This window comes from Lathamus discolor, unplaced genomic scaffold, assembly GCF_037157495.1.
Source record: "Lathamus discolor isolate bLatDis1 unplaced genomic scaffold, bLatDis1.hap1 Scaffold_162, whole genome shotgun sequence".
Classification (NCBI taxonomy): Eukaryota; Metazoa; Chordata; class Aves; order Psittaciformes; family Psittacidae; genus Lathamus; species Lathamus discolor.
The window spans coordinates 33218-46607 of NW_027069191.1; the positions used below are offsets into that span (position 1 = coordinate 33218).

Sequence of the window (13390 nt, forward strand, 5' to 3'; positions counted from 1 at the left end):
ATGGGAGGTGCTCCAGTTCCCTGATCATCCTCGTGGCCCTCCTCTGGACTTGTTCCAGCAGTTCCATGTCCTTTTTATGTTGAGGACACCAGAACTGCACACAATACTCCAAGTGAGGTCTCACGAGAGCAGAGTAGAGGGACAGGATCACCTCCTTCGCCCTGCTGGTCACACTCCTTTGGATGCAGCCCAGGATACGGTTGGTTTTCTGGGCTGCGAGCGCACACGGAAGCCGGCTCATGTTCATTTTCTCATCGACCAACACCCCCAAGTCCTTCTCTGCAGGGCTGCTCTGAATCTCTTCTCTGCCCAACCTGTAGCTGTGCCTGGGATTGCTCTGACCCAGGTGTAGGACCTTGCACTTGTCATGGTTGAGTTTCATAAGGCTGGCATCAGCCCACCTCACAAGCGTGTCAAGGGCCGTCTGGATGGCATCCCTTCCCTCCAGCGTATCAACTGAACCACACAGCTTGGTGTCATTGGCAAACTTGCTGAGGTCGCACTCAATCCCACTTTCCATGTCACCGACAAAGATGTTAAACAAGATCGGTCCCAACGCCGATCCCTGAGGGACACCACTCATTACTGGTCTCCAGCCGGACATTGAGCCATTGACCACAACTCTTTGTGTGTGGCCATCCAGTCAGTTCTTTATCCACCAAGTGGTCTGTCTATCAAATTGATGTCTCTCCAATTTAGAGACAAGGATGTCGTGTGGGACAGTGTCAAACGCTTTGCACAAGTCCAGGTAGATGACATCAGCTGCTCTACTCCTGTCCATCAGTTCTGTAGCCCCGTCATAGGCAGCCACCAAATTGGTCAGGCAGGATTTCCCCTTAGTGAAGCCATGCTGGCTGTCACCAAGCACCTTGTTGCTTTTCATGTGCCTTAGCATGCCTTCCAGCAGAATCTGCTCCAAGACTTTGCCAGGCACAGAGACTGACTGATCTGTATCTCCTAGCTTGCTCATTCCCTCAAGCTGCTCTGGCCCGAGTGTTCTGAATTAGCTCACTGCCCTCGTGATGCTCCCTGTCTTCTCACTGCTTTCCTGGGACAAAGACTGTCCCAGGAAAGAGGAAACAATGATACTGGTCCTGGTTAGAACCCAACCACCACAAGCTTTCTGGTGACCTCCCATTGCTTCCCAGCATCTCCTACCTGCTGAGCTGTACTTGCATAGATGCTGTAGAAAGAGGTGCAGAGTCAACAGGGCATCCTCCATGCTCCTGCCGAGGGCGTCTGCCAGGCTCTCCACGTCTTTCTGAAGCTGGCCCCAGAAGAATTTTTCCACATCCTCCGGTTTCTCTCTCATCAGGTCCAGAATGGCCTGAAGGATGTGGCAGGTTCCTCCCTTAGACCTTCTCAAGAAGGTCTCCTCCCAAGTTGGGCTGAGTGCTCCTCGTGGGGTGGTGCTCACTGACCTCTTTGTCCGCATAGATCCCCAGCAGGAGGGAGGAATGGAGCAGAGCTCTTGCCAGAGCCACGCAGGCAGGGGACAGGCACCTCTCCAGCTCTGTCCTGCTTGAGATGGGTCTCTCCAGGATGGAGCCTTTCTCCGTTGTAGCCTCAGAGCTGAGTCAAGAAGAAGCAGTCACCCGCCGCATCTTGTGCTAGGTCTCACCATGAGACCATGGGGCAAAGAGATCTTTGCTTTGACATTTCCCCTGTACCCAGGGCACAGTGGGAGGGTTAGGTGGACAGGTGAAGACCTCTGGGGCTGCAGAAGGTTGACTTACACTTCCTTCTGCATAAAGCCTTTCTTGGGTCTGTGCTTGGTTCCCCCAACGGCGGCACCACATTTGCACTTCTTCACTTCCACGGGAAGCCCACACTGCATTTGGACACATGAGGGTGGGGTAAGAGAGGAACTGGGAGACCACCCAGGTGCTAAACGCTTCAAGCAAAAGCTGAGGGCACCCAGAGGATTTCCATGGCTTCTGCCTGATTTTCTACGTGGGCTCATTGCAACAGCCAACAAGAGGTGGGAGGAGATGTGAGCAAACATCTCCAGACCAACCAGGTTCCTCCTACAGCCCGCAGGATATGTCTAGGAGTCAGTTTGGAGATGAGACTAAGCAAGACCTGGAAGCACTCCATGGGGAGGCACAAATCCCAGCTCCATTTAGCCCAGTGCCTTGCTGGGAGATGAACTCACCTGAGTTGGAGAAGAGCCCAGCTGGCTTCTGAGCCTTGCAGTTGCTCTTGCAGCTAAAAGACCACTTGGCACAGAGGTGGCATTGGAGTCCACATTAGGAGAGGATCAGGGCAGCAGCACAAGTGTCTATAGCAGCCACCCAGAAGCAGCAGCCACCCAGAAGCAGCAGCCAAGCCAAGAGACCGAGAAGTGTTTCAAGATGGTGCAAAGGGGATGGGCGCCTCTGGGAGCCAGAATAAGACCTGAGAAGCTCCATCCCACGCATGGAAGTGACAGAGATGCAATGAAAAGCGTGAGAAGATAGAGCTGCAAAGACCACCAGCCAGAAGGAGGCACTTACGTTGGTGACAACCCAGCACAAGCCACACTGACAGCCTAGAAAGAGGACATGGTTAGTCTGTCATCTCCACAACAGCCTCCATGATGGGAACGTGGGCATAAGCTCCCCAAGAGAGTGAACAGGCCTGGCCCCCACTTCCTGGAAGCCAGGCCCACCACACATCTCTCGCAGAACTTCTCACAAAGGACCCAAAGTTGCTCCATGCAAGTGGAGATCAGGAAAGATGAACTCCACCTTCTACAGGGAAGGATGGAGACGGCCTGCAGGAGTCTTTAATCCCTTCCCTCTATTCCTTGGCCAATCAGTTGCTGGTGGGTCCCCAACACACACAAGAGCAGTGAGATTCCCCCAGTACTTACTCCAGATCTTCTCTGTCTCACCACTTTTCCAGTTGTTCTCATCAAAAAGCAGGTCCCCAGGCATGGTGGGAAGGTAGGACCCCTTGCAAAGGAAACACGATAGAAGATGAGATGTGGAGTAACCATCTCCCTCACTCACATCCCACCCATCTGAGGAACAATTTGGCTTCTAAAGCCAGCAGTGGAGAAGAAAGGTTCTACATGGCCACTGTCATCAGGCAGAAACTTCTGGTGAAGAATGGGGACTAGGTGAAGTACATGAGACAAAAAGACTTGAGGCTGGAGTGACCAGACAGAAGCAAAGTCCCCAAGAGTCCAGTTATCTAGGAGTTTTGATTCTGGAACTGAATACGCCATGAGCCAACCATGATCTTGATGGGAAGGGAGATGAGCCACTTCCAGGAAAAGCAGCAAATGTCCTGGTTGCTTCCTGCAGCCCTCCAATAACAGGAACAACTCATGCATGGACTCATCCAAGGGGAATGAGCATTTCCACCATCATCTCAGTGATGGAAGACCTTTGGCAGAAGGAATATTGAAGCTCAGGCTGGGCTTCAAACCACTTTATCTCCACCAACAAAGCTCTGCCAGGCCCCCAGCTCCCCTTGAGTCAGTAGAGAGATGGGTATCACCCATAGACATCCACATTTGAAGGAGACAAGGATGAATGGTCACAATTACTTATCAGCCCAATGAACGAGAAGGAAGAGGAACAATGATCTACAAAGCAACAAGCTGACCAGGACACATTGCACCAGTACAGTGGGGTGGAGAAAGCTGTCCACCTCATCCTTGGAGACTCACCATCACCACGCGGGGCTTGAAGCTGATATTCCTGAGGAAGTGAGTGATGCGGCTTGGGAACAAGGCCAGAGTGAGCGCAGTGTGGAAGACAACCTCTTGCAGGCCTGGGTCTTCACCATTACCCAAAGCATCCACGATCTTCATAAGCTTGTCTTCTGGCAGCTCATCTGCGCTGGACGACAATTGGAGGATGTTCTCCATTTGTCTCATGACAGACTACAAAGGTTGAACAACACAGACGTAAGTGAAGGCAACCAGCATGGCACCTGCCCATGAGGGGCCTTCTGGCTTCACCCCTGAGGTCCACTGTCCATGCCAAGACCCATTTGTGTCCTCTGGCAGCAGGGAGAAGCCACAGCTCTACATCAAGACAGATGGAAAGCTCCTGTTTCCAGGAGGTTCTAGACCAGCCAACACTTCCAGACCAACCAACTGTTTCAGACCAAACCTGAGACCTCCTGTCAGAGGCACAACAGATACTCACGGTCAGGCTCTGTTTTGCTGTGGATACTTGGCTTTTAAGCTGGTTTTGTGCTTTGTCCAGCACACAAAACATCAGTGTTGTATTGGACCAGGCTCTTCTATCCTGAAAACACAGATGAACTTTGTGATCCTGAGAAGCAAGTGCAGGACATCCAAGAGAGGCACGAGAAGAGCCTGTGAGGGATTGTCACTCTCCTCAACTGGAAAGGAGCCCCATGAGTCAATTTTAAGAATCACAGAAACCCAGACTGGTTTGGGTTGGGAGGAGCCTTAAAGCTCACCTAGTTCCAATCCCCCTGCCATGGGCAGGGACACATTCCATTAGAGCAGCTTGCTCCAAGCCCCTGTGTCCAACCTGGCCTTGAACACTGCCAGGGATGCGGCAGCCGCAGCTTCTCTGGGCACCCTGTGCCAGCGCCGCAGCACCCTCACAGGACAGAGCTTCTTCCTTATATCGCATCTCTTCCCTCTCCCAGTTGGAAGCTGTTACTCCTTGTCCCATCACTACACGCTGTTGTAGAAGCCCTTCTGCAGGTTTCCTGTAGCCCCTTTAGGCACTGGAACTGCTCTAAGGTCTCCCCTTAAGGAGCCTTCTCTTCTCCAGGCTGCCCCAGCCCAGCTCTCTCAGCCTGGCTCCAGAGCAGAGCTGCTCCAGCCCTCACAGCATCTCCATAGCCTCCTCTGGCCTCACTCCAGCAGCTCCACGTCCCTCTTGTGCTGCTGCCCCAGAGCTGGATCAGGGCTGCAGGGGGGGTCTTCCCAGAGCACACCGGAGGGAGAGAATCCCCTCCCTGCCCTGCTGCTCACACTCTCGGGTTGCAGCCCAGGACATGGTGGGGGGGATTCTGGGCTCCAAGCACACACTGATGGGTTAAGGGGAGCTTCTTGTCACTCAACATCTCCAAGTCCTTTTTCTCAGGGCTGGAGCTCTGGGTAGGATCTGCCCACTACCCTCAGCTCTGCTTTGGCACCAGGCTCTCAAGAAACAACTCACCTGTGAAACTTCCACACCCTGGGGTAGAATCCACTTCTCCACCTGAAGAATCTTCCACATAGAGGTGAACCCATAGAGGTCACAGAGATTTCTGATGAGGAACACCTGAGGCCATGGAGTTGGAGCCTTTGCAACCAGCTTCTTCATTGCCTTCACCAGGTCTTGATCTTTCTCAGTCCTTTCTGCAGTAGGTGCATCTGGATCTGCAAGAAAAGGTCTCTCATCATGCCTATTCCCTATGATCACGGCCCATCGTACACGTCCTTCACCAGCGCAGCCCCTATGGCTGTTTAGGTTGCAGTAGGACCCAGGATCTTCTACCCATGCTTCAAGGCAATGGGCAGTGAGAAGGTCCCTTAACATGTAGGTAGAACACAGTGAGTCTAGGGACTGAAGAGCTGGAATTTTGTCCAAAACAAGCTAAACTTTCATGAAAGTTATTAACCTTTATTAAACCCAGCTATTTTCCATCAAAAAACCCCAAGTTTAGACCTTTCTGGGGCTCCTTCTAGACCTTCTGTGGGGTAGGCGTAGTTCTTATCTGACACCAAGCAGGACTCACCTGGAAGCATCCATCTGCCAAGCACGGTGGCCACGTGGCTGATGGAGAGCCGGAGCTGGGCGATGAACTGGAGGGTGTTGATCTTTGAGACTTGGGGCTCGCAGAAGGCTGCTAGGTCTGCGGTGGAGAGGCAGCGCTCAGCCAGCTGGCTGATGTCTTCTTCTTCAGAAGAATACATAAAATCCTACTCAAGAGAGAGACAATCTTTAAGTCTGAAGGTGGGTTAGAACCGAGCAGCTCCCCCTCCTTCCTTGGGCCTTCTCTCATCTTCAAGATGAGCTCCTCATTTGGCTCCTCATCCATAAGATGATATGGAGGGGGAGGTAATTAATGTGATGAAGATGGTAGCTCCATGTTATGGTGTTGAGACTCCCAGTGCATCTCAAGGGACCCTCACCTCCAAACAGTGCACCACCATGAAGTAGAAATGGTCCATATTACTTTGGTGGGACATTATCTTTTCTTCCATCTGGGACAAGTATTCTTCCAAGTGAACCTTGACATTGTTGAACCTGGGGCAGAAAAGGAGACAGAGCCTCAGCTTCCATATAGCCAAGAGGTTCAGCAGTGGGGTTTGGCAGAAACCTTGGGGCTGACCCGCATCGCAGCAGCAGCTTCAGGAGGGAGGACTGGATGGTGGGACTGGTGTCCATGCACTCCTCGAAGGGTGACAACTCACTTTTTGGCTTGTAGGCTAAGAAGGAAGGATGACATCTGTTATTTAATCATAGACTCACAGAAGAGTTTGGGTTGGAAGGGACCCTCAAAGCTCATCTAGTTCAACGCCCCTGCACTGAGGAGGGACATCTTCAACTAGATCAGGTTGCCCAGAACCACATCCAGCCTGGCGTGGAATGTCTCCAGGGATGGAGCATTTGCCAGCCCCCGGGCAACCTATGCCAGTATTTTACCACCCTCACTGTACAAAATCTCTTCCTCACATCCAGCCTGAACCTTTCCTCTTTGAGGATCCTGCACTTGGCCCAGTTGAATCTCATGAGGTTCACATGGGCTCCCTGTCCAAGTTCTTCTGCATCCCATCCCATGGGCATGTCAACTGCATCAGTCTTGTGATGACTTCATGTCATCACAGATGTCCTGACAATACACTCCATCCCACTGTCCATGTTGTTGATGGAGTAGTGGTCCCAGCACAGACCCCTGAGAGATGCCACTTGTCACTGATGTCCATTAAGCCATTGACCACAACCCTCTCAATGTGACCATCCAGCCAATTCCCCGTCCACCCAACTGCTCATCCACAAAATATATGTCTCCAGTTTAGAGAAAAGGATGTTGTGGGGTACTCGTGCCTTCCAAGGGGTGGGGACAGACCCATGTAGAGCAAAATCAAGTTCCTTTACCCCTTCTCCATGCCTGATGTTCAGGGTTAGGTTTGGAAGCCACAAACTGTAGCAGTCGCCGAATGATCTGGGCAGACGGCACCTGCCTGTCTCCCAGGAAGTAGATGCTGATGAACTCCACAAAGAAGGAATTGCACTTCCTCCTGAACTTGTTGTGACAGGCAACAACTTCCCTGGAGGGCAGAAGAAAACCAAGACTTGTGGTCATACTCCACCCTAAGGAAAGAAACAACGCCCCTCTCCCTGCAGAGCACAGGACTCAAAGCAGGGAGGTCTCAGATGGACAGATGTTTGTTCAGCAGCTTCTACCCAACTTCGAACAAGAAGACACTCAAGGCAAGCAGGTTGTTGCCAGCACCAGGATACCTCGTGGCCTTGGAAGCAGTGGGCGTGTAATCCTCTGGGAATTCCTCCTTGCAGATCTTACACTGCTTGTTGTCCCAGTCCAGGATGCAGCAAGTGCAGAAGATGTGGCTGCAGGGCAGCTCCGCTGGGTCAGTGATCTCCCGCAGGCAACTCTTGCATTCCTTCACACCCTTCCTGAGGTACACCAAGGAAAGAAGCAGGAGTTCAGTGCTGCTGCTGGACTGGAGGAGGGCTGGCTCCTGCCTAATGCACACCCTGGGATGGGTGCGAGGCTGAATGGGCACTTTGGCCAGGCCTCACTGGTGAGAACCAGGGGGAACCACCACTGCTTCAAGGCCCACCACATCTTCTAAGCTGCCTGAGGACCATCCCATCTTAGACAGGCATCTACTACGATCCCGTAGTGAGTATCATAGTCATGGAATGGTTTCTGTTCAAAGGGACCTGAAAGTTCACCCAGCTGCAGCCCCTGCCATGGACAGGGACACCTTCCACTAGAGCAGCTTGCTCCAAGCCCCTGTGTCCAACCTGTGTCAGGGATGGGGCAACCACAGCTTCTCTGGGCACCCTGTGCCAGCACCTCAGCACCCTCACAGGGAAGAGCTTCTTCCTTTTATCCCATCTAACTCTTCCCTCTTCCAACTGAAACCTGTTACTCTTCATCCCATCCCTACACACTGTTCTAGAAGCCTAAGGTCTTCCCTCAGGGAGCCTTCTCTTCTCCAGGCTGAACCACCCCAGCTCTCTCAGCCTGGCTCCAGAGCAGAGCTGCTCCAGCTCTCGCAGCATCTCCGTGGCCTCCTCTGGCCTCACTCCAGCAGCTCCACGTCCCTCTTGTGCTGTTGCCCCAGAACTGGACCAGGACTTCAGGGGGAGTCTCCTCAGAGCACAGCAAAGGGAAAGAATCCCCTCCCTGACACCCTGCTCACACTCTGGGGGTGCAGCCCAGGACATGGGGAGGTTCTAGGCTCCAGCATACATTGATGGGGTAAGGGGAGCTTAATCATGTTGAGGATGGCTGGGTGAAGGGAACGGAAACCTGGGTGCTCAGGGGAGCTGATTTCTTTATCACTACCCCTAAAAGAAGCTTCTCCAGAGATCTCCAAAGATCTCCAGAGTTTTGGTTTGGTGTTATTCATCACCTTCAAGACAGGTTCTCAACCAGTTCTGCACCAGTGTGGCCTCCCTTTGACCCAAAGAGGTTCACCCCGAGTGCTGACCCACCCTTTACAAACACAGCAATGGAGAAGGACCCCAAGGTCAACTTCTTTTCTGCTTGCACTTACACCAGATACACCATGTCGGCATTCTCATTGCATTTCTTCAGCACTTTCACCACCAAATCAAAAGTCTTCTCTGGTTCAGAGCCCGGCAGAAGCTTCGTATAGAGGCGCTGCAGAAGAAACCCAAGTCCAAGCTCAGCAGAAACATCTCTCTGGGACACAGAGGAGAAATATTATGGGATGGCAGTGCTGAAAGGACACAGGGCTAGGCAGGAGAACCAAGCAGATCCATGTATGGATGTCACTACATGGACCTCTGAGGGTAGTGATGTGGATCAAGGTCACTTCCTTCTCAAGGAAGCTTCCTCGATTCCAAATCCTCATTTTGAATTCTGAATCCTATTTGGATTTGTCTTTTGGATGGCATTTCCAGCCTTTCTTCTTTCCTGAAGCCTCCCTAGAGCTGGGACCAGAGAAAAAGCCTTCCCAAGCTTCCCAGCCCAGAAAAACCTACATTCCAGAGGAAGATGAACTGCTTCACCACAAGCCGCAGGAGTTTCTCCTCCATTTGTGTCTCATTGTGCAGCAGGTGGTCAATCAACATGTAGACAATGTTGGTGCAGTGCCAGCGGTGTCTGTAAAACACCCACCCCAAAGGATGACAATCAGGTTGGACCACAGACCTCCTGAGGTACTTTCCCACCACTGCTGCTGTGACTCCTCCTGTGAGCATTGAGGACCTGCTGAGACAGTATTAGAAGGAGGATTGATAGCATGGTCCTACTTGTTATAACCAACTTTGGGCCTTCTGAGTATTGTCTCTTGGAGAGACCAACTTGTCCCACCCCAGAAACCATTTTGACACCAGCAAGCATGCAAGGAGAAACTTCCCTAGAATGAAACCGTTTGATCATAGTGAAACATCCACCACTTCCTTTTTTTGAAGCCATTTTTTGTCCTGCTTAAACCACGACACTTTGCCATCATGTTTGTGACTCCAGAAGGACCAGGAAGGAGTGGGACAGTTAGAAGACTTGTGTCTCCAGCTCCCCAAGAGGATGGCCACTTCAGTTCACCTGACCTTCAGACATTAGAAGGTTTGCTTGCTCTACTGTCAGTGGAGAGTGACTGAACTTACAACACACTCTCCAGGAGCTGCTGCTTCTTCTGGTGGAACTGAAGCTGATAGTTGTCCTCACTGATGCATTCCATCCAGGGCTTAATGGACTTGACACTTTTGAGCCATGCTACTGAGGCATCGAAGGGCAAAAGCCTGTTTTCGGAGGGCTGCACATTCTCCAGGAGGATGTTCAAGGCATCCAGAGTGACAAACTGGAACAACGTGCAAAAAGAGAGGAATGGAGGTGAAGGAAAGAACTGAGCTCATTGTGGGTGTGGTACAGGGGAAGGAGAAGGCTCTGGGGATACCTTAGAGCAGCTCCCCTTGCCTAAAGGGAACCTACAAGAAAGCTGGAGGGGGGCTTCTACAACAGCGTGTAGGGGTGGGACAAGGAGTAACAGCTTCCAACTGGAAGAGGGAAGAATTAGATGGGATAGAAAGAAGTTCTTCCCTGTGGGGGTGCTGAGGCACTGGTACAGGGTGCCCAGAGAAACTGTGGCTGCCCCATCCCTGGCAGTGTTCAAGGCCAGGCTGGACACAGGGGCTTGGAGCAACCTGCTCTAGTGGAAGGTGTCCCTGCCCATGGGAGGGGCTGGAGCTGGACGAGGTTTAAGGTCCCTTCCAACCCAAATCAGTCTGGGATTCTATGATGAGATCCTGGTATAACTTTCAGAGTAGTTGACAGGGCTAAGCTGGACTTTCAGAAGTGAAGTTCTGCCATCAGCAAAGCAGGAAGGGTTTTAATGAGTCCAGCCATGCTGAGGAGAAAGAAGGATCTTGGAGTCACCACAGGGAGCTCTCTAGAAACCATGGCTTGCTCTTTGAAGGAGGGATGTAGACATCACTCCACACTGAAGGAGCTGGAGCCCACCACTGGATCGCAACACAACAAATTCCACCCACCTCCAGGGTCAAAGGTGTGTTCAACATGGTACCCAGAGTAACACAAACACAAGGATGTCTTACTAATTACAGAGAACGTAATTAAATTATGGAAGCTGTGAAGACCATCAACATTCAAATACCCTAGGAGAAGGGTCTGAAGGCACACACAGCTCTCTGCTCACCATTTCTGGTGGGTTCTTCTCATACATTGCCTGCAGCTCACTTATAACAGTGTTGTTGCTTTTTGCTATGTCCACAAAGAGCTGATAATCATCACGGAGGTAGAAATAGTCCATGTGAAGCCAAACTGGGGAAAAACCCATCTCCCCCCGGCCCAAGGAGGAGCAGAGCTGGCTCGCGCTGACCAGGAAGACCTTGGAGAGAACCTGCAGGTGGGATAAAAGGTGTTATTTCCACTCAAAGCCAACAGCAAATGGACTTTGGTGGGGTGTTCAGCATTGCTGTTGCGCACATTGGAAATTTCCTCATCATAAATAGTTCTCAAGGTGGAATTAAGACCAAAGGTTCCTCACAGCTGAGGAGTAGACATGGAAGGGAACATCATGTTTGGCCACTGTCCTGGTTTTGTCTGGGATAGTTTATTTTTTAACCTGTAGCTGGGTTAGGGCTGTGGTTTGGATGTAGGATTAACATAATGCTGGTAACACACCAATGGTTTAGTTGCTGCTTCAGCAGGGCTCAGCCTCATGAGGGACTTTTCAGTCTCTCATGCTCTGCCTGTAAGGAGGGACACAAGATGTTGGGAGAAGACACAGTCAGAAACCTGACCCGAACTAGCCAAAGCCATATTCCATATCACAGAGCATCTTCTCCGGTATATAAACTGGGGGAAGTTAGCTGGAAGGACCAGTCACTGCTCAGGACAGTCAGCAGGGGGTGAGCAGTTGTATGGAGTATCCATTGGGGTTATTTGGGTTTTATGCCAAGGCCAGTTGAGGCTGGTGCTCTACCCAACCTTACTGACCTCATAGACAGAGAGATCTTGTCCAGGAAAAGCCATCCTGAGGAAGTCATTGGCATAACAGCGTAGCATGTCTGGATTGCTGCTATCTGGTGTCAAGATGTTCTTGATGAAGGTTTGGTAGAACCTGGCCACTTCCTCCGTTGGCTTCTGGGGCTGATCTAGAAGGGACAGTGACTACATCTATGATTCTACATCACACTGGCTGCTGGGCTGAAAATGTGAGCTCCTCCTCAGGACTGAGGTGGACATGTGACTGAGTGCAAGGCCATGGGTGAAGAGGCCCAATGCCTCAATAGGAAGAGGAAATACAATGCAGAAGAGATGCCCAACATGAGTGGAGGGAGGAATACAGCCCCCATGGTCCCTCATGGTAAGGATGTGGATTTTGAGCAGTCTGGTGGAGTTAAAGCTCCCCCTGGAAAGGCTATTACCTTTCATATGATAGATCTTCTCCCATACATTGTCCAGGTAGGCTTTCAAAACCCAACTGAATGGGAACTGGCAGAAGAGGGAGATGTTGGGGTCTTCAGTCATGGATAACACAGAAATCTTAGCATCTGCTGCCCTTGAATTCCAATGGAAAGAAGGATTAAATTGTGCAACAGCCTGTAGGTGTTCAGAGATGGAGCAGCCTGGTGAAGTTCCCGACTCCCACTGACATTCTCTTCAGAGGAGTTCAGAAACCTGTGGAGAAACCTGGTAGGAAAGTCAGGGAAAAGTGGGCAAGAGCAGGGAAGGAGCCAGTTCTGCTGACAGCTTAGAACAACAGGGAAGTGTTGGTGCCAGGGGCTTGACACCCAGGACCCTCCATGGCCAGGTTGCAAACATCTGCACCCCAAGCATGAGCTGCTGTTTCACTACAAACACCAGCTTCTACTCTCCCAGGGAAGACCCCCTCACCCCAGTCATTCACACTCTGTCTCTTACTTGTTGGTGTATTCAATCTTTAGGAATGTTTCTTCTTGGAACATCTGGAGCCACAGTTCTGGTAGTGAAGAGCCTTGCAAGAGGAGATCCAGGTTGTTGTTTGCGTCCACCACAGCGAGAATCTGGGCAAAGATGTTGGCCACGATGCCCTCCAAGTGTGTCCAGAGGGCTTGCCTGGAAAAGGAGGTGACCTGGCTCATCACATCACCTCCCCCCATAAAACCTCATCTGCCCAGGGGAGGCCATCGGTCTTGAAGACCCTAAAGTCAACCAAAACAACCAAGCTGCTTCTCTGGGTGGGAGTATTGATCTGTTGGAGTGGAAGAAGGTTCTACAGAGGGATCTGGCCAGGCTCGGTCCATGGGCTGTGGCCAATTGCATGAGGTTCAACAAGGCAAAGTGCTGGGTCCCTCATTACAAGAAAGACATTGAGGTGCTGGAGCAGGGCCAGAGAAGGGCAAGGAAGCTGGTGCAGCGCCTGGAGCACAAGTGTGATGAGGAATGGCTGAGGGACCTAGGGAGTTTATTCTGGACAAGAGAAGGCTCAGGGGTGACCTTATTGCTCCCTACAACTGCCTGACAGGATGGAGCCAGGAGGGGCTGGGCTCTGCTCCCAAGGAGCAAAGGATGGGACAAGAGAAAATGGCCTCAAGCTGCACCAGGGGAGGTTCAGATGGAGATGAGGAACAATTCCTTCCTCAGAGGGTGCTCAGGCATTGGAGCAGGCTGCCCAGGGCAGCGCTGGAGTCACCATCGCTGCAAGTGTTCACACACTGTGTAGATGAGGCCCTCAGTGTCATGGGTTAGTGGTGGCCTTGGCAGT

General features: G+C 51.6%; 1 protein-coding gene across 1 annotated transcript in view; it reads right to left on the reverse strand.

The window, feature by feature from the left end:
• The window catches only part of LOC136006378 (E3 ubiquitin-protein ligase RNF213-like), a 42092-nt gene that overhangs the window by 7380 nt on the left and 21322 nt on the right, over nt 1–13390 (reverse strand). Inside the window, exons 28-47 of the mRNA XM_065664383.1 lie at nt 12568–12741; nt 12072–12205; nt 11641–11798; nt 10838–11041; nt 9789–9982; nt 9165–9285; nt 8714–8820; nt 7428–7601; nt 7062–7234; nt 6295–6391; nt 6095–6209; nt 5698–5881; nt 5136–5338; nt 4143–4244; nt 3659–3874; nt 2855–2936; nt 2496–2530; nt 1737–1831; nt 1422–1572; nt 1159–1327 (exon numbers count right to left, since the gene is read on the reverse strand). Of these exons, the coding sequence (XP_065520455.1) occupies nt 1159–1327; nt 1422–1572; nt 1737–1831; nt 2496–2530; nt 2855–2936; nt 3659–3874; nt 4143–4244; nt 5136–5338; nt 5698–5881; nt 6095–6209; nt 6295–6391; nt 7062–7234; nt 7428–7601; nt 8714–8820; nt 9165–9285; nt 9789–9982; nt 10838–11041; nt 11641–11798; nt 12072–12205; nt 12568–12741 (2888 nt within the window). The remainder of the gene's footprint in view (nt 1–1158; nt 1328–1421; nt 1573–1736; nt 1832–2495; nt 2531–2854; nt 2937–3658; nt 3875–4142; nt 4245–5135; nt 5339–5697; nt 5882–6094; nt 6210–6294; nt 6392–7061; nt 7235–7427; nt 7602–8713; nt 8821–9164; nt 9286–9788; nt 9983–10837; nt 11042–11640; nt 11799–12071; nt 12206–12567; nt 12742–13390) is intronic.